At 25.2% G+C, this 21960-nt stretch overlaps 1 protein-coding gene across 1 annotated transcript in view; it reads right to left on the bottom strand.

Moving 5' to 3' along the window:
• Window positions 1-16892, bottom strand: part of LOC127283717 (uncharacterized) — a 189354-nt gene extending 172462 nt beyond the window's left edge. Inside the window, exon 1 of the mRNA XM_051308748.1 lies at window positions 16611-16892. Coding sequence (XP_051164705.1) covers window positions 16611-16646 — 36 coding nt within the window. The 5' untranslated portion in view covers window positions 16647-16892. The remainder of the gene's footprint in view (window positions 1-16610) is intronic.
• Window positions 16893-21960: the final 5068 nt, after the last annotated feature.

Consider the following 21960-nt stretch of genomic DNA (forward strand, 5'->3'; position numbering starts at 1 on the left):
TTAGAAGATGACTTATTAGACAAACACCTATCCAGAATTTGTGAAATATTGAATCACCTTTTTTTTAGGTCAGTGACCGTATATTAATGAGTTGTATATGACCCTCCAGAGAGAAAAATCAATTTTCATATATACTAAAAGTTTATTTCTTTTTTTTTATCTTTATTCCCAGTAGAAGAAAGAAACGATGATGATCAAAAAAATCCTGCGAATGGATTTATTAAGTCTTTCTTCATAATAATAATAATAATAAGTATGAAACTACCAAAAAAAAAGTCATTAAAAACATGTTAATTGACTCTTCGTATCTTATATAAGATTAACATTGAAACATATTTAGAACACATTATGAATAAACATAAGCATTGCAAAAGCTACTATATTTCAATAATTTGCCCAAACATGCTTTTTAATGGTCGTTGACGTTATCCTTTTTTGAAAAAAAATATATATTCTATATGGCGAAAACACATATTTGACTAAAGAAAAAAAATGAACTTCTCAACAGAATCTTAAATAGATTTTTATCTAACATATAAAAAAATGCGGAAGACGATGTTCTCATTTCAATATCTAACAGTTTGAGATTCTTAACTGGAAGAGATCTCACGCAGCAAGTCGACGAGCCTATTAAAATTCACGTTGGCATATACTATGAGTAATATCCTAACGTGCTTTATGGCATATAAACCCTCTATATGTATGTATATGTGAATGTATATTGAGAAGGTAGTTGATGAGGGTAAAGAAGATGGGGGGAAGGGGCGCGCGTAGGTGTCCTGCCAGGTGTATATATATATAATACTAACCCCCATTAACAATAAGCACTGTATACTCGGGGAAAAATAGCTACATGAAGTAAAAATTATGTAGTAACTTATATAGAAAAACAAAATTAAAATGCATTTTATTTTGAAAAATAAAAAAAAAAAAAAACGAAAAAAAGCAAACTTTTTTTTCAAAACAAATTTATATAAACAAATATAGAATCATCAAGTCCACTCCAAAAACTTATTACAAAATTTTATTATTATTTTCATGTATATATGTATGTAAAAATGAAAAAAAAAGTAAAACAAAATCGTGCCATAATTCCTAAAATTCAATACTATTTTTTTTGCAGGAAACATATATATATAATTCGACACTTTTTGAGGTCACTGATAACGAATCTGAAGTTCTTTTTTTAGAAATTCAAAATGGCGGATGAAAATTTTTAAAATTAAACGGATTCGTTTAAAATTTCTTACCTAGGGGTTTTTGGAGTTGCTGAGAACGAATCTGATGTCAGTTTTTAGAAATTCAAAATGGCTGATTCAATATGGCGAAAGAACATTTTTAAAATTTATCGAATTCCGTCATATTGGATGAGCAATTTTGAATTTCTGAAAACTGACATCAGATTCATTGTTAGCGACCTCAAAAACTTCAGAGTATAACAAGTTTGAACTGAATCGGATAAATTTTAAGAAATTTTGTTTCACAATATTGAATCCGACATTTTGAAATTTTCAAAACTGACATCAGATTCTTTGTCAACGATCCCAAAATCCCCTAGGTAAGAAATTTTACACGAATCCGATGAATTTTAAAATTTTTCGTTCTACATTTTGGATCCACCATTTTGAATTTTTAAAAAATAACTTCAGATTCATTATCAGCGACCTCAAAAAGTGTCGAATTATATATGTTTCCTGCAAAAAAACAATTCTTTCTACTTTTTTAACTTTTGTCCGCCATGTTGAATCAGATATTTTGAATTTTTGAAAAAAAAACTTTAGGATTCATAATCAGCGATTCTAAAAACTGTTAAAGAATGAGTTTCAGAATTATTTAGAAATTTTTTGAAAAACACCCAACGACATCTTAAAGTATAAACGAATGTAGAAAATCTTTTAAGCACTAGAACGTTTAAATCCAACAAATAAATTTTTTGTTTAGGGCTCTTTTCGTGTTGACGTGGAATGTCCCATATATTTGCCGAATTTAAAATGTGATAGGTAAATTTATCGAATTATTATCGATTATTATCGAATTATTGAATATTTAAAATTATTTTTTTAATCCAAATGATTATTAAAATCACCATCAATCACAAAATAATTATGCATTTGAAATAACAAATGTTATTATAGAAATAATATAGATATTAAACTGTAGACGACAGATAACTGAGGTAACATATGCAGTCACTAGGGTTCGGAATGTAAATTACTATGTCCAATTGACAACAAAACGTCCAAAATGTGACACTTGTTTCGGGTGAGTTATTTAAAGGTGTTTTTACACTTCACTAGTATATTTATGGTATATCGAAAAAAATAGATGCGTTTTTTTTGGCAGAAAATTTAAAATTCAATTTTAAAAATTTCTGAAAAATACGACATTTTTAATTTGAAAATTTTTTTTTATAAAGTTACATAAAATTTAACTAATAATTTATATTAAAAAATTAATAAATTTAAATTATTGAAAATTTTTACTAATTCAAATTTAGAATTAAAGAAATATACCTATATAGTTAAAAATATATATAGTACAAAGAATTTTTTTTTCAAAGATGCACTTTTTTTCCTCAATTTTCACGGGTACATATAAATAATTCTTCAAGTATAGTTATTTTTTATTCAATATTTTTTTAGCACACGTGATATGTATATATCATAGTATTTCTTTGTCGGAGAATATGTCATATATAATTCCCGTTATACTTCGTTATATATATATATATATATAGCTTTGCGCAGAGTTCAATGACGATGATGATAATAATAATAATAATAATAATAATAATAAAGAGCTTTCTCGCTCATTTAGCGATTCGTTCTTGTCTTTGTGATTGCCATTATAGACTTTGCTTTCAATGAGCGCGAGAAGCTATATAGGCTTCTGAAGATGCGATCGATGAAATTGGATCTGGGATTTTTTTTTCACAACGGTTCGATTCCGATTTATTTTGCTGATATGCGTGAATTGTCTGTTCAACTGAATCAATTTCAAATCACTTCATTAGGAAATAACGTTGATAGATTTTATCATTAAAAAAAATTAACCAAGCTTGATTTGAAAACTTATATATATACAATAAATCTATTCTATTTATGCGATATTATAATCATTTTTTTATTTATTTGTAACAATTTGCATTAACAATAATTTTTTTTTAAATTGACAAAAAATAATTTGACATGACGTTTATCAGTATTCGGATATTATAATATGATGCGCTTTAAGGTCAGGTCCAAGTGAGGCAGCGCCATCTACATTGAAACTAAAATTTTGGAAAATTTTCAACAGCCTTTTCTTGAAAACAAGAAGGTAAAATGCTTTTTCCTTTATGGATAATTGATTATTGGCAAGATATACACCAGCTAAAACTTTTTTTGAGTTAAAATAATAAAAAAAATTTCATGTCAATAAATTAAATATGAGCGCACTTTTTTCACAAAAACTGTAACAGTACTTTCTCAGAAATTACAATCAAAAATGCAATTTCCATTTGGAAAATTAATAAACGCTAAAAAATACACGACCTAAGATTTACCAATCACGAAAATAACAAAAAAAAAGTATTTTAACATAACATATTTTACTCATTATGACAGCCGTTTGGCAGGTTATATATGTCACCAGACATTTCGCAGTTTTGCCGAAAGGAGGAGATTGGCGCTGTTGCTAACCACCTGAAACACATAATCTACCAAAGGGCTGTCACAATCAGTAAAGCAGTATCAATATGTTAAATATTTAATAAAATTTTTTTTTGTTATTTTCGTGATTGGTAAATCTTAGGTCGTGTATTTTTTAGCGTTTATTAATTTTCCAAATGGAAATTGCATTTTTGATTGTAATTTCTGAGAAAGTACTGTTACAGTTTTTGTGAAAAAAGTGCTCATATTTAATTTATTGACATGAAATTTTTTTTATTATTTTAACTCAAAAAAAGTTTTAGCAGATGTATATCTTGCCAATAATCAATTATCCATAAAGGAAAAAGCATTTTACCATCTTGTTTTCAAGAAAAGGCTGTCGAAAATTTTCCAAAATTTTAGTTTCAATGTAGATGACGCTGCCTCACTTGGACCTGGCCTTAAAGAAAAGAACCGAAGTAACAAAAAATTATAGGTTATGTTCACAGTTTTCTTATAGGTATATCAAATAGATAGTGTGTAAATCGGATCAACTTATGCAACATCTTGATTCGATATAAGGTATGAAATTGATCTAAATATTGAAATCATTTTTTAGAAACGATCCGGAAATTTAATTAATGCAATTAATAATTTCCTGTTAGACAATATTATCTTAATTTACAGATATGACATTTGTGAACAACCAGAGCTGGGAAGCCTAAAATTAGTTCAAGGGATGGTTTTCATTGTCCCCACTCGACATTTGTCATAATTCTCGTCAACTACGGCACCCTGCTCTTAGTGAAACTTTAGTGACTTTATATAGTAACTTTTAATTTTAACTCTAAAGTCACTAAATTTTCACAAGCAGGGTGCGGTAGTTGACGAGAATTATGACAAATGACCAGTGGGGACTTTGGCGAGTAGGGACATTAGAAACCTTCCCTAGTCTAAAGCAGAGTTGGGTAGAATTGAAATTTTGTCCAACAATAATTTTCGGAAAGTTTCTTCAGAGCACGTCACATATATATAATATCAAAAATTAACTACTGCGGTACTTCTATACCAGTACTTCGCCAGTATTAAACTCTGTCAATTTCTGGTATATGATATAACACATCATATAGCAATGTTAAAATAATTTTCTAATTCGCAAATACGAATATATTTATTTTTGTAACTTGAAACCTAATTTAAATAAAGATGAACCCCTGTAAGGCAACATATATATATATTTAAAAAAGACATCATAAATCCTTCTTTTGAAAAAAAAAAAAATGTTTCATATTATACTTGTGTATATGTATTTTTATTTTTTTCAAAAAATGCACACAAAGCAAACCTTTGCCCCCATATAACTTTCGTTCGAGCTCGTTAACATTTTAATACTTTTCTTCGCACATATTTTCGAAATCTATATGGGGCCCCGGAGGTATTCCAACGAACGGCACGCGGTTCGATTTAAAACGTATGGAGCGCAAGAGAGCTAGCTTTGAGACGCGTGAATTTTAATAGGCTCGTCAGAATCGATTTTGCAGCACCGCAGTTACCTGTGTGGTCTTTTCGTCTTTTAATTCAACGCCCAACTTCTCCCTCATCGCCATTATATTATATGTTCTATGTGTAATACAATTTATTAAAATGTAATTCAAATTATTTTTTATACACATACTATATTATACAAAATCATGGTGAACAAAAGGATAATGTATGAAAAAGTACGACAAATATAATTACGTTAGAATTTTCATTTTATATAGAATTTCATTTGATATAATATTATTTTTGCAGAATTTTTATTAAACCGATTTTCTAAGTACTTTCCTGCACTAGTGCAGCAAAGTAATATTTTGCACCTACTTTACAAGCCTGAATGTAATGCTTTTCTTTAAGGTATTGTACAAATTAAATTAAATTTTAAATATTTTTGAAAAATACAATGACATGAAAAATAAATTAATTTTAAGTTGATTTTCTATTACAATTATAAATTATTTATCATTTATTCTTCATACCATTGTATTTTTCGGAAATATTTAAAATTGAATTTTAAATTTTCTGCCAAAAAAAACGCATCTTTTTTTTCGATATATCACACGAAAAAAAAAGTAGAATTTTTACCCCAAAATCGGTATAAAAATTACCTGCAACAAATTTTATCCTAAGTGGGGGCGCCACCGTCTATGTGAATTAGCATTGGTTAAAATTACCCGCAACAAAATTTACCCAGCGTTTTTTCTGTGTACCATAAATACTAGTGAAGTGTAAAAACACCTTTAAATAACTCCCCCGAAGCAAGTGTCACATTTTGGACGTTTTGCTGTAAATTGTACATAGTAATTTACATTCCGAACCCTGGTGACTACGTAATATTACAGTAATATTAAAATGTCCGCCTCATGGTAATATTACCGGATAATGTTACTGTAATATTACACGGTAATATTAAGGCATTATTACTGTAATATTACCGTAACATTACAGTAATATTATACGGTAATATTAAGGTAATAATACACGAGAATATTGCAGTAATATTAGAAGAATATTATTTCACGAAAAAAATGTACCTAACCGGAGAATCGAACCACGAACTCAAGGTACACAAGTCCAGAGTTTTACCAACGAGCCACACTGACTTACAATATATTTATAATTGTGATGCTTTATGATTAACATTACAGTAATATTACGTGCTAGTTGGGATATACCATTCTTATTTCAATTTCATAATTATTTTGTGATTGATGGTGGTTTGAATTATCATTTGCCCAAGAAGCACGTAATCTATCCTCAATATCAAGGTAATATTACACGTGAGATTCGTAATATAACGCTGTAATATTACAGTAATCTTAAAATGTCCGCCTCAAGGTAATATTACCGGGAATATTACTGTAATATTAACGGTAATATTACAGACTGATTTGAGTTATGCATAAAGCATAAAATACGTAAATATATTATAAGTCAATTTGGCTTGTTGTTAAAACTCTGGACTCGTGTGCTTTGAATTCAGGGTTCGATTCCCTGGATGGGTAGATTTTTTTTGTAAAGAAATGTTCCCATAATATTACTGTAATATTCTCTTGTAATATTACCTTAATATTAGGGTATAATATTACTGCAATATTACTGTAATATTACAGTAACATTAGCGCGTAATATTACAGTAACATTACCGGTAATATTACCTTGAGGCGGACATTTTAAGATCACTGTAATATTACTGTAATATTACCTTGATATTGAGGTTATATTACGTGCTTCTTGGGTGGATTTAAAAAAAAAATTTGAAATATTCAAAAATATGCAAATTGTAAACTCACCTTTAATATTTTGTGACAACCATCAACATTTTTTTATTCGAATGTTTGTTTTATACAAATTTTCTTTTGTTTCACACATCAAAATAAAAATAATATTCTCGATAATTACTGCAAAGTAAGTAGAAACTTAAATACCATTCAATGTGATAACCAGAAATGTTTACGTTTCGTTCAATGATAACATAACCTCACTTTTCACACAACATGTTTTTTACTATACGCTAGTGTAATGAGCTTCTGCTCAATAACGAGAGCGACAACTTCCGAACGTTGCGCGCAGCGTTAGCAGACGTTTCACAGTGTAAATAAAATACAAAAAAGTAAACAAACATTGTTTAATAAATTGTGAGTTAGCTATTTGGAATCATGAAATTTTTCTTGTGCGGTATGAAAGCTTGAAAAATAAAGAAAATTTTGATCTTTAAATCAATTTATTTGGTGGTGCAGAAAAAAAGTGAATTTTGTTCATTATTTATTGTTGTATTTTTTAAATAAACAATTGTTTTCATTTAAAAAGTGATTATTTTGGACCTTTATATTAATAAATATTATAAAAAAAAATGTTTCATTTAATTTGGAAAGGTATCTGCGAAAAGTGATTAAAAAACTCATGGAATGGCACATAAATAAAAAGAAACTTTTAATCAAGGTAAAACTATCATAAACATAACCTATGATTGTCAAATTAACCTTTTTTTCCGTGTAACTCATCTTTAAAATTCAAATTCCATGTATAAAATTTTATTAAATTACTGTCAATAATAAATTGAACAGATATCAAAAATTATACGAAGCTGAAGTATGCAACGTTTATATAAACGATTTTTAAAGAAATAATTTTTTGAAATAAAAAATTTTAGAATTTTTTGCCCAGAAAAATATTTTTTTATAATTTGTTTATTAATGGAAACTACATGAAATATTTTTATGCAAAAAATTGTAGAATTTTTTATTTTAAAAAATTATTTCTTCAAAAATCGTTTATCATAAACGTTGCGTACTTCAGCTTCGTAAAATTATTATATATGAATTATACATTTTTTCTAAAAAATGAACCGCATCGACATTAGGTAAAATATATAAGATTGATCTTATTTTTTTTTATTTCTAGATTATACATTTATGATTCAATGTGAGTAGAGAAATTGAGAGAGAGAGAGAAAGAGTGCCCTTCACTTATCTTAAAAATTGACCAAAACAGGTAGATTTTAGTATACCGTATCTATATAGGAAAGATAAGAAGAGGAAAGTCTAAGTAAGAATGTAGAGTTTCCTTAAATATAAAAAAAAAAAACCTTTTAGTGTTATTAACCCATTTAACCGTAAATATAATTTTAAAGAGGATTTTTTTTTATTGTTCTTTTTCTAAAAGACTTGGAAAATGAGAATTTTTCTGTTTTTAGTATACTAAGATAATACATCTATACTTCAACAAATTCCACGAGAGAGAAAATGCAATGTTTCTAAAAACATTAAGATTCTATAGACATAAAAAAAGTTACTGTTAAATGTTTAAAATGTTTTATATATACAATCTCTCTCTATATATATAAAATTTCAAGAATTCGTGTGATAAGAATGTCGAGTAAAGAAAATTTTTACATGCGATATTTTACTTAACTTTTTCTTTTTATTCATTTGACAATATATAGTATATAATTCAATTTTCATCAGGTCAGAATCGCTCATTGTTTTCAATAAAGATTAATTATTAATTAATATTTTTCCAATTGAGTGTTAATTTTTTTCTCAATGGTTTGCATACTTAGAAATGTGTGCGAAATATAAAAAAAAATTTAAATTTTACTTATAGGACATGAAGAACACTGTTTTTTATTAAAATTTCATAAATAAATAATTCAAAACGTTTTTTAACATAAAGAAGTTTTAAAACAAAAATTATTTTTAAATACTATTTTTTTGGTCTAATATTTTCAGAAAATTATTTTGATTACAGTAGGAGTTAAAAAAAAATTTAAGATTGAAAATTAAGTTTTTTAATTTTAGGTAATCCGTTTGAGAAATTCTACTGACATAGGGTAAAATTTCTGAACTGTTAAGGTCAGAGTTAAAAGTTATTGAACTGGTTTGCAACTTTGGTAAATTGTTGTCCTATATGTGAGAGTAACAAATCCCTAAAATATTAGCTCATTTAAAAAAAATTTTTAGAAATTAATAGGGGTGGAAGTTTCGACGTTTTAGGTAACAATATTTTTAAATCCACATAACTATCTTAAAATTTTATGGATTTTAATATGCAAATAAAAGAATTTGAAGCATTTTTCATGTACTTTCATATTTTTAGAAATCTAATCTTTTAAAAGCACTATAAAACTATTATTAACCTAATTTAAAAAAAAAAACTAAATTTCAAATCCTTTTATTCTGTTCTATTTTATAAATTATATATAGATAAATGTATCTATTGATCCTGAAAAGGATGAAATAATGTGATTTAAAAGAAACCTAATGCAAAAGTAGAGTTGACGTTTGGAAACTGTATATATACATAAAAGCGCATTGAGAAATAATAAACCTCATTATATTGCACTCTTTCAAGTGGCATTTTCTTAACGTGTATAATAGGTATATCTTTGGCGATCGGTGCCGCGCGCAGTGAATCAGATGTGCGAAATGAATGTCGTTCTATTCGATGCAGGAAATTAATGAAGTGCCGAGTAGTTTGCCTATACTACCACATCCCAATGAACGAGACCCTTTGTTCACCGCATCGCTGTGCAAAATACCTTCGCTTCATTTTCTTTACGAGCCCGCAAAACTTAGCGCGGCTATATTACACCGAGGCTCTTGTTGACGTGTCGAAACCACCCGAGACACAACTTAAAAAAAAAGAGAATAAAAAAAAAAAAAAAAACGATGCGCAAAAAAGACGCGAAAAACTTTCACAGGTAAAAAAATCCTCTCGTTTAAATTCAAATCCCTTCCAAATAATATATATAAGGCAAATACGCATATATGCGAAAATTCTCAAAATTCTTGAAATATTTTTAAAAGCTTTATACATTTCTTGTTTAATAAAACTTCTGATAATAATTAAAAGTTTCATATCACTCAATACAATTTCTGATAAATTCAAATTTGATTAAATAATAATTATGTTAAATAACAAATCTTTAATTTAAATATATTTTTTTTCAGTTAGATCTCTTGAAAAAACGGAAAAAAATTATATAAAAGATTAGTGATTTAACATAATTTATTATTTAATCAAATTTGAATTTAGCAGAAATTGTATTGAGTGATATGAATATAGACAATTTTTAAATATGCAATCCGGATTTAATTATTATGGAATATCTAATGTTATAGCAGCACTCTAAATTTCAGTTATTCATAGAAGAAAACGAAAGTCGACTGATTAAAATGAAATAAGTATAGGTACTTGAATTACTGAACGGAGAGTGATCTATACTCTTGCGTAATTTAAATATGATGCAACAGCTCAGATTCAGTTTAATTGTAATCGGAAAACTGAATTTTTCTATAAAAACACTATACCTATATTCAAAAGGAGTCTTATTTTTATTTCACAATTTTTTTTTTCGTTTAAATTAAGATTACCGTCAACCGGGGTAATTATACCATCTCCTAGGGGCAATTATACCCATCGACAGTTTTGAATGAATAACATTTTTATTTTTGAATATTTTAATCATACGAAAAAAAATTACAACTTTTACAAAAAACAAAGTGTTATTTTAACACCAGAATTGGTGTCAAAATAAAACGCAAGTTTTAGCCTAATTGTGGGTTAAATCTTATGGGTTTTAGCATTGGAGAAAATTACCCGCAACAAAAATGACACCATGCTTTTTTCTGGGTATTTCGAAATCGATATAAAAATTAACTACAACAAATTTTATACTAGTTGAGGGCGCCATCGTCTATGTGAATTAGCATTGATTAAAATTACCGTATCAAAAATTCACTACTAGCGCAGTACTGGCGCCAATATTGGTATACCAATACCGCGCCAGTAGTGAACTCTAACAATTTCTGATAGGGTATATATATATTATAAATTTCAAATTGTTTTTTTTTCTATGTAATAATACTGCCGTGTGATATAAGAACTTGGTTAACTGACATTTATGTCGAAGCGAGAAAATAGGGAAAAACTGTTTGCTTTCAGAAAACTAATAAGAATTAAAAAATTATTAAATTTAACTTCACATACTTGGTATAATGATGGTGCTCTATTTAATTATGAAATAAAAAATTAATTATTTAAACAAATTATATGAAATAATGCACTTGTGTGTTTTTCCGAATGCAAATATGAAGTAAAAAGTTTGGGAAAGTCCTTTGCGTAGTGTCCACCAAATAGGTACGTGAGCTCGGTCCGCTGATTTGATGGAAGAACTTAGCTAACTGCAGTGACGTCATGTGGTAAGGGGACAGTTGCAACAGTTCTATAATACGTTTTACGAATTCACAAATCATTTTAAAAGTACATGAACACTGCAAATAAATTTTCACCAAATAAGAACTAATTAGACAATGTTAATTATGAATAATGATAATAATAATATACGTTTAAACTACTGAAATGAAATGAACAATCTTTATTATTAAGTTTAAAAACATTAAAAAAAGAACGTCGTGAGTTAATTTTACTTACAATTTTCTTCGTTTTTTATTTCTCAATTTCAACTTGATACACTTTTCATTCCGCTAAACATAACCTCTGAGTTGAAGTTTTGACAGAAGCAAGGGAAACAGCAGCTTACTGCCTGCGACCCGAGGACAATCCGAGTTTAGCCGAATTGCAGTTAAGTTCTCGTTCGGCTCTGACTCGACTCAATTTTTGATGGAAGAACTTAGCTAATTGCAAGCGCTGCAAATGTGAGGTTTTTATTTCAAATCCAACGCTCAGACTCGACTACTTATTTGATACAAAAAACACACAACTGCCTTTGACTAAGTTTTTCCTTCAAATCTTATATTCGAGCTCGCAGCCTCATTTGTTTTTTGGACTACGCAAAGTACTTTCCTTAACTTTTTATCAAATATTCTTTCATTTTCTGGAGTTTTTAAGATTTTTAATAACTATTTTTTATAAACAATAATTTGCAAAAATTATTTAAACTATAACTATTAGACGCAGTTTTTTCTTACGAGTTCATTGAAACCAAAAACTCATTTTTCGTCAAAATGTCAGTTAACTAAGTTTTTATATCACACGACAGAATAGCATTAACATCATCAAAATTTAAATCACTTATAATCATCAAAAATATTGAAAAATTAAAAAATTCAATAAAAAATGTTGCAAAAACTGTAAAATTAATTTACAAGCATATATAGCAAAAGACAAATGTCATGCATATATATTCTTCGAGCATATAAACGTCAAAATTCTCACTAATGTGCCTTTAGAAGAAAAACTTATATATATATATCGCAAACATATCACCCGGAAGCAGCAAAAGGGATGAACGATTAATGTCGTTATATACTGTAGAGATGAAGACGCATACTAATGGCTAACACGTCAAGTGGAAGAACTGAAAAATTAAGGGGGCAGTATATAGCAGTAATAAGAAGTAATTAGGAAAGGTAATCAACACAAGTCTTCAAAGCGAAACTTTTGCGCATTTAACTTCTCAACTTGCTAGCTCGCAGTGAATTTATAACAAACTTTTGAGTCTTTAACTTTTCCATGTTAAGCGCGAGCGCGCAGTTAATAAAACGATTCCATACTCGTGTGAAACTATTTACGTCACTTCAACTAAGATTTGGCTCCTCAAATGTCATAAAAACTCTTTCCTAAAAAAAAAATAACTATCATCCTTCCTAAAAGAACTATCTTAAAACGATTTCAAGTATTCTAGGAAATAATATATAATCACAAAGAATGTCGAACGAAATTCTCATTTGAAAATAATATTTTATATTTATTTTATACATACCTATATTCTCTAGTTATCCCTTAATTTTCATTTAAGAAGATTCAACACATTGACGGTAATTTTAAATTAGAAAGTGTTGTTTTTTAACCAAAAATAAAAATATAATTAAAATTTATTTCATCAAAAATTGAATAAAAATTACAATTGTCCACTATACACAGAAAAAACCTATAGTCTCATTTTTGCTGCAGTTCAAAATGAGTCAATGCTAAACGACATAGACAATAGCGCCACCAACCTGGCTCATTTTGAGTTCAGTTTTTTTTGTGATATAACTTATTTGAACAAAAGAAAACAGAAAATAATTATTATTTAACAATAAATTTTGGCTCAAAATAATTTTTCTTTTAATTTTACAGCTTTTAAAATTTGATGGAAATTATAGTTTTATTTAGTGATAAAACAAATAATTATGATAATAATAATAATATAATAATATAATAATATAATAATAATAATAATTTTGTCAAATTCGATGAAATTAGAAATGTTCGTTTAATCAAAATTGGAGGCGCACGATTATCCCATTAAAATCGTCAGTTAGAATTTTCATTTTAGACATTTTTATTAGATAAGTAATTACTTTTTTAAACGAATTTTTATTCTTCGAATTATCATTTAACAAAATTTCTTTTTAAGCTAATTTTTAATTAACAGAATCTCATTATCAAACTTTTTCTTTGCAGTAGAATTCTAATAATTTAACTAAATTTTAATTTAACATAATTCTCATTTAACTGAATTTTAAGTGAATTCAAAATTTTAAATATAAAAATTTCCAATTTACTAAATCTTCAATTGTCCGAATTTTTATTTGCAAGAATTGTTATTTGATAGAATACTCAAAGCGAGAATAATCTTCATTTGTCCGAAATTGCAAATAAAATAAAAAAAAAAAAATTAACAGAAAGATTTGGGGGCGATTTTTAAAATTGACTTATCAGAAATTATCAAGAAAATTGTGATTGGCAAGTAGTGACGATATGTTTTATTAAAAAAAAGTGCTCATATTTAATTTATCGACATTAACTTTTTTTTCATTATTTTAACACAAAAAAAGTTTTGGCTGGTGTATTTCTTGCCAATATAATCAATTATCCTAAAGAACAAAGTATTTTATTTTCTTATTTTCGAGTAAGTACTGTTGAAAATTTTCCGAAATTTTAGTTTCGATGTAGATGGCGCTCCCTTACAAGGATCTGCCCTTATAGGTAACAATTATTCTACTGTAATATAGAAATTCGGTTAACTGAAATTTTGATTTAATAATAATTTGAAGAAAAAAAAATTCGGCTACATGTAAATTTTAGATGATTATATTCTATCAAATGAAAATTGAAACAAAATAATTTAAAAATTCAGTAATTAAAGATTTGTAATATTTATAGTTTATAATTATACATACTCAAATATAATATAATAAATATAATTTATATATATATATATATATATATATATTATATACCGGGTTAGCTATATATATATGTATAACGATTAATAGCCTCTGGTTAGTCTATAAAAATTAGCTGTAAAATTTTTGGGTGTTTAAAATGTCACGAATTTTATAATTGCACGTAATGTAGCATATAGAAAGTAAGTTAATATCGTCGATAATAAGTACTTTTAAATAGTAATCACGAAGATATAATGGCCACCTTCCTACCTTCTATATGCTAACATAATTGATCTGGGATACTTGCGGACCTATAATTAGCGCCTCCTTTCAAAATTGGGATTACCTAGTTCTTTTATAAGAATTTATATTTCTGATCCCGCAAAAAAAAAAAAAAAAAAAAAATTGAAACGATTTTTAGATGTATATGCACAACATTTATTTATTGCAGTTCTGACAAAACGGCATTCATTTATCATTATAAATTTTCTACTACTATTATTATTAATAATAATAATAATATAATAATTAATATACTTACTAATTATATTATTTTTTTAATATCGCTACACTAAAAAAAAATTATTCAAACCAAATAATTTTTATTTGTATTAAATAAACTATATTTGAACCAATAATTTCTGTATTTAAAACAAGTACCATATATAAAATTGACTTAAATAAAAATTATTTGGTTCAAGTAAATAATTATTTGATAATAAACAAGTAACCGATTATTTGAATCAAATCATTTTTTAGTGTATTACTATATTGTTTTTATTATTATTATTATTATTATTATTATTATTATTATTATTATTATTATTATTATTATTATTACCTATGTGTACTTTCCCCCACAGTATCGAAACTTTTCTAAAGATTTCCTAAAGATTTCCTAAAGATTTCTTAAAGTTTTATTTGAAATGTTCGGAATATTTAATTGCAAAGTTTAGCGAAAATTGTGTAAAGATTTAAATGTCCCAATTAAATAAATGTTCAGGAAAGTTTCGCGCTAAACATTTATTCAAGATGGGACATTTAAATTTTTACATATAACTTTTAATAAACATTGCAATTAAATATTACGAACATTTCAAATAAATTTTTAGGAAATCTTTAGGAAAGTTTCGATGCTGTGGGGGTTTGAATAAATAAAATTGGATAAAAAAGTTATTTTTTGAAACATATATAAATACATAAAATTAAATTAAATCTCTAGAGGTCAATATGTTGATCATTTTTGTAATATATATTTAAAAGTTTGGTGTTTGGTAGAAAGAGGAAGCGCAATGATTTTCCTAAATTCTAATTTATGCTTTGATAAGACAACTTTCTGCTTTGATAAATATTATCATTTACTATCAACTTATGTATATATAGGTCATAAAATCCGCACAAAAAAATAAACATTCTTCTTTATAAGATGTATATATATATATATATATATATATATATATTGTATATATATAATATTATATTTTAAGTACAAGTATAATTTATTAAAAATAATTATATTGTATAAATATTTATTGTAATCTATGTATGATTTGAAACAACAAATTTATAATAATAATTTATGTTCAAATATGCAACAAATACAAGATTACTAACATTAAAAGCTTCTTAAAAAACTTGTAATACAATTTAAAAATTATTACCTTATAATTATATTATTATAATTATATATTATCTGGTGACATAATTATGAATAGGATAATTTTTTTTCTTTACGTTCTATAGTTTCAATAATAATCAATGTCATTGCACCTCAAAAATGTTAATTAATAATTTTTAGAAAAAAATTAATCTAATTTCATCAAAAAAATTTATTTTAAATAATATATATTTAATATAACATATCAGTACGAAAAGGGTATAATTTTTTGAAATTGAAAAAAGTATTAAATAGACAATTATAATTTTGGCATTATTATATAATTATATTATAATACAATAAATATATAATTTAAATTTTATGTAAATATAATTATGCTAGTGAATTTATTTATTAAAATTTAATTGCTACTATTATAAACAGTAAAAAAATCAAATTCAAAATGTACACTAAAAAAAATGTATTTAATTCAAATAATCAGTTACTTAACTATTATCAAAAATAAATATTTATTTGTAAATAATTTTTATTTGAATTAAAGAAATTTAATAAATAATTTCTATATATTTGAAACAAATACCATTTAATTGACTCAAATAAGAAATAAAAATAATTAAAATAGAAAAATAAAATTGTATTGCGCAAACGCAAAATCTAGCCGGGAATTTTGTAAAAAAAAAAAAAATTATAATTGATTTTACATACCTTGCTTGATCCACATGTTTTAATGTCACTATGCATACACACACACACAAATAGTTATATACGTAAATATAGTACCTATACATATACACAAACTATATTTTGAATCACTATTCCGACACTAATTTATCGATAACTTATAAAATTGAATAAGTTTTTTTTTTGCAAACTCGCGAAATGTCCCACGTTTTATTCGTTTTTAATGAAATAAAGTTTTAATAATATAAAATTAATTGAAAATACCGGCAAATCGCGTGCATTCACTCATTGTCGGTGAATGAATGACTGAAGAGAACTGCACGACTCCGGCATCACCGTTGTTAAGTGTACACAAACCTTCTAACCAATAAGGTGCGAGAGATTGAAACTTTCAAAAGAACGCCCCCATTTTATGGTTTTTTAACCCCTATTAAAAGTCGCTGGTAAACTAATCAATCTTAATTTGGAATTTATAATTACAAAAATTTGACGATACGTTTTTTTTTTTTTTTTATTAATGAAAAAATTATTTTTATTTTTTTATAAAATTTAATTTAATTTAAAAAAAAACACAGTTATTAAAATAAAAAAAAATTTATTACTATTTATATTAATTATTAAATTTAATTTAAATGAAATATTCTTATTAAAATAAAAATTATTGTCTAATGTAGGATTCACAACAAATTTGGGTAATGTTATTTTTGAACGTAGCAACAATGCATCCTAATGTACTTTTCTTAATCTGAATTATATCTATATATGTTTATTTTTTTTATAAGTACTTTTGTACAGAAAGGCATGTCCCGTGTGTTAATAAATAAATAAATAAATATTTGTTATAGAATTTAATTACATCTCATGGATATTATAATTTCTGAAATTTTTAATTTTGCGCACTGATTACAATAATGATAGTAAAATTATTTTAAATTTAAATAATCACCAACGTATCTCACAAAATACTTTTAAAATATTGTTGATTGTTTCTAATCCTCCAAGTATTAAACTTTTTATCTCGAAATAATTCTTTCATTTGCGATTTGTAAATTTTATTTTTAAGACTATATATCATCATCATCACACTAAAAAATAATACTTACTTTCAGTTCACTTTTGACTAAAACCGTTAACATTAGAACCATTTTTACTGAATTTCAGCCTTGAGTGTATGATTTTAAGTCCTAAAATTGACTTAATCTAGTTTTAAGATTAAAATTACACTAGTTTTAAGGCATTTTGATTTTAAGATGTTAATGGCTTCAGTATTTGTTTTTTGTGTGATTTTTAAAACACAGTTTTTTTATCAGAGCTTAAGCTCTGATAATTTTTTTTAAATATTTAAAAAAGTGCCATACGGGATCAAAAAATAGACAAATTTTTTTAAAAATATTTACATTAATTAATAAATTTATATCTACCTATATTAATAATATTAATAAATTTAATTTAAAAAAAAACATTGTTATTAATTTTTTGAAAAACTATAAATATTAGTGTATTTAATAAATTTTTTATAACTGTTAATTTTAATTGTGTTTCAAATTTTGATTTTTTTTTAGAAAGAAAATATTTGTACAAACAGTGTTTTAAAAGCTCGTTTAAAATTTATGGACAATTTTTATGGACAATTTCAGAAGTTGTTTTATTTTCTATTTCAAAACTTATATATATATGTGTGTGTGTGTGAATAATTTGGCATACGCGAGTATAATACCTACTTAAAGTAACGGTAATAAACATTAACTTATTACTACGTGAAAAATTTCCAATTTCATTGTATTATGGCGCATATATAGCATAAAATAATAATAGTTTTCGTGGAAAATTCTACTATATATATTTTTCCCATTAAAAACAAAAACTAATTATTATATTTGTGATATGTTTTTACCTATATTATTAAGAAAAGAATCTAATCGCTGAAAATTAATTTATAATTCGTTAATAATGGCAAAAATATTATTCTGAAAATATGATATTTTGAAATAGAAAATAGGAATTTAATTAAAAATTTATAAGTTTAGATTATTTTAATGTAAAGAAAGGGGGAAAAAAATATTAAATTTTTCTTGAAAATTATTTAAAATTTTTATTTAATTATATCAATTTAAAAAAATTTTTTAACGATAACTCTTGTTTGATCGTTATTAATTTATTATTATTTTTGTATTTTTATTTATATATATTTATTAAATTATTATTATTATTATTTTGAACGGTATGAGTTCATTATTTATTTATTTTTTTTGAAAATATTAAACAAAAGGTATATGTATAGTTTTATTTTGTTGACTGTAGATAAGTAGATCTCTGCCTATCCTTAGAATGATTCAATACCGACAGCGGAATATACAAAATCTTAATTTTCTGTAATATACGATATACCATTAACAGAAAAGGATGGAAATACCCTATTATCATTATCAGCAATTTTTTATTCTTAAAATTTTGAATTCGTAATATTTATAACTTTAAGATGTAGAAAATATAAAAATAATATAAAATCTATAAATGAAATCCCGGATATTTAAAAATAAAAATATTTAATAAAATAATACAACAATGAAATTTTGTATATTATATTATTAAAATTTTAATATTTTTAAAAATAATTTTTATTATTAAATGATTAATTTTTCATTATTTTTAAAAATTAATTAAAAATCTTTCAGTAAATTATAACCGAAGTTTTATTATTTATTTCAAACAAATATTAAAAAGTTTTTAATCATATAAAAATAAAAAATGCAATAAAAAATGTTAGTAAAATAATTTACACTTAAAACAAATAAATATTCTTAAATAGGCGCTAAGAAGATATTCTTAAATATTTAGAATATAATTTTTTCAGTGCACACAACAAAATTTTATTTTATTTAAATTATTTATCAAAATTTTAATTTTAAAAATTTTCTATTAATATTCTTAAGGGGGCAATCGCAGTTGTAGCGCCAAAAAATAGACCTTTTTTTATGAATTTTTTGCCGTACACCATTATATTTTTTCAAAATATCGATTTATTACTTAAAAGTACATAATGAGCAAATCCACGAAACTTTTAACTTTCAAGAAAAAAAAAATTTCTTTTTTTAATTTGCAGACACATTGATGTCATTTTGTATACACGTTTAAGTACATTTTAGCACTACAAATTTATATGCGTGATTCATTTTTAGCTCACGCCGTCAATTTTTAACTCTTTAAACTCTTTAATGTTAATAAATTACATATAAAATTGAAAAATTCAACTTTTTTTATTTTTGATATCGGAGTGGTTTCCAAAGTATTTTCGTCCTCTGAACACGATTCTAGTACCCAAATTTGCTTAGCACGTCAGGATTTTGAGAAAAGAGGGGGTAAAGACTACAAAAAAATGTTTTTAGCATATTCTTAACTTAATAAAATTTATTTCATTCAAAATCTTTAAGCGGCGTTTTTGTGTTCAAATATATGTATGAAAATGTTTCGATCACACCATAGATTGACTTGTTTAAAGCAAAAATGCAGTTGTGCCTTTCAAAAATGTATAAATTTAAATGAAATCACGATTTTTATTATCATCTTTAAATTGTTGCCACAGGAATACAATTAGAGGCATTGAAAAAGGTCTTAAAATTTTTGTTTTTCATCACTTTTTAAGAAATTTATTGAACTTTTATTTTTATCCAACGCCGTAATATAGATATTTTCATAAGAAGACATTCAATTGAATTTTTTTTTAATAAGTGCTATCACTCAATCAAACCTTCGTATTTTTAGTTTTAGTGGTGGCACACTAATGGGATAGTGAAAATTTTTTGACAAAATATGTCTGTTAGATATTTCCATAGTATAGCTAAAGTGATATTTTACACGCCGCAAAAATAAAAACGTTAAGAAGATAAATTTTTTCAAGAAATTCAAATGAAATTTTAGCATTTTTTCACTTTTTAACTTATAAAACTAATTGTCAAATAAATATTTTGTTCTAATACTTTACATAAATGTTCCTTTGTATATATAATTTAGCAAAAAAAAAATGATACCCAAAGTTTTAATTAAAAATAATTCAGATTTTTAAGTGTTCGATTCGAGAATTACAAAAGTTAAAAGTTTCGTGAATTTGACCATATATATTAAACATGAATTAAAAAAAAAAAGTTAAAAATATTAAATATTTTTTAATTTATATCCTGTCAAAGTGATATGTCCTTTTAAAAAACATGATTTGCGGTGACCACGACTATGGAAATCTGGCTCATCCGAAATGAAAAATTCAAACGGATTTACATTTTTTGAAAGATTATCTAGTCATTGACGAAGCGATTTAGGATATACATATATGTACTTTTAAATAATAAATCGATATTTTGAAAAAATTTAATGGTGTACGAGAAAAAAATTCATAAAAAAACAGGGTGTCTACTAGTCCTGGAAGTCCTGGAAATGTCCTAGAATGTCCTTGAAAGTTCTGGAATTTTAATTTTTGTCCTTGAATTTTTTATACCTATTTTGCTTTTAAATTTTCAAAAATTTCTAATTTTGTCAATGAAGTTAAAAAAAATTCATTAAATAAGTAAAATGAAAATTTACTTAAGTAATTAATTAATTTTTTAATAATTTCTGAAAACAATAGTTAAACTAAAAATTTTTTTATTCCTTAAAGTCATCCAATTTAATATCCTGGAAAAAATAAGAAATGTGTCCTGAAAAGTCCTGGAATTTTAATTCAGATTTTTAGTAGACACCCTGAAAAAGATCTATTTTTTGGCGCTACAACTGCGTTTGCCCCCTTAATATATACAACTTGAAATCATAAAAAAATTAATTAATAGTTAGGTACTGCAATAAAAGTTAATATTTCAAATAAAAAAATTAAGAAAATAACAATTTGTGTAATATATATATATCATAATATTTCAAAACAATTTAAAACCAACAAAAATTATTTTTCTCGTTTTGAAATGTAGTATTAAAAAAAAAACATTATTTTCAATAGTTTTGCTTATCTTCGTAGAGGAAGCTTTGTAGTGATTCGGAAATTACAAATTTTTTAAAAATGTATTAAACAAAATTTTCTTTATACAGAAATGTGTCATATAAATTCCTTATCAATTGTCCGTATGTTTGTATGAGTGTGCGTGAATTCCTGTTTTTTGTGAACAATCTCAAAATAGACGCAATGATTTTGAAAATTACCCAAAGAAATTTTTTTTATTGTACTTTTATGAAAAATCTTTTTTTAGATGATAAAATAAAAGCTTTTATATATAATATGAATTTGTATATATTTCAAAAAAATTTTTTAGAATCAAGATTAAAATGTCAAAAATTCACTTGGTAGCTAAAAACTTTTGTCCTTACTTACATTCCTTGCATCAAATTAAATCCA

The sequence above is a fragment of the Leptopilina boulardi genome, unplaced genomic scaffold, assembly GCF_019393585.1.
Source record: "Leptopilina boulardi isolate dan_hultmark-lab unplaced genomic scaffold, ZJU_Lbou_2.1 LbouV2_310, whole genome shotgun sequence".
NCBI lineage: Eukaryota > Metazoa > Arthropoda > Insecta > Hymenoptera > Figitidae > Leptopilina > Leptopilina boulardi.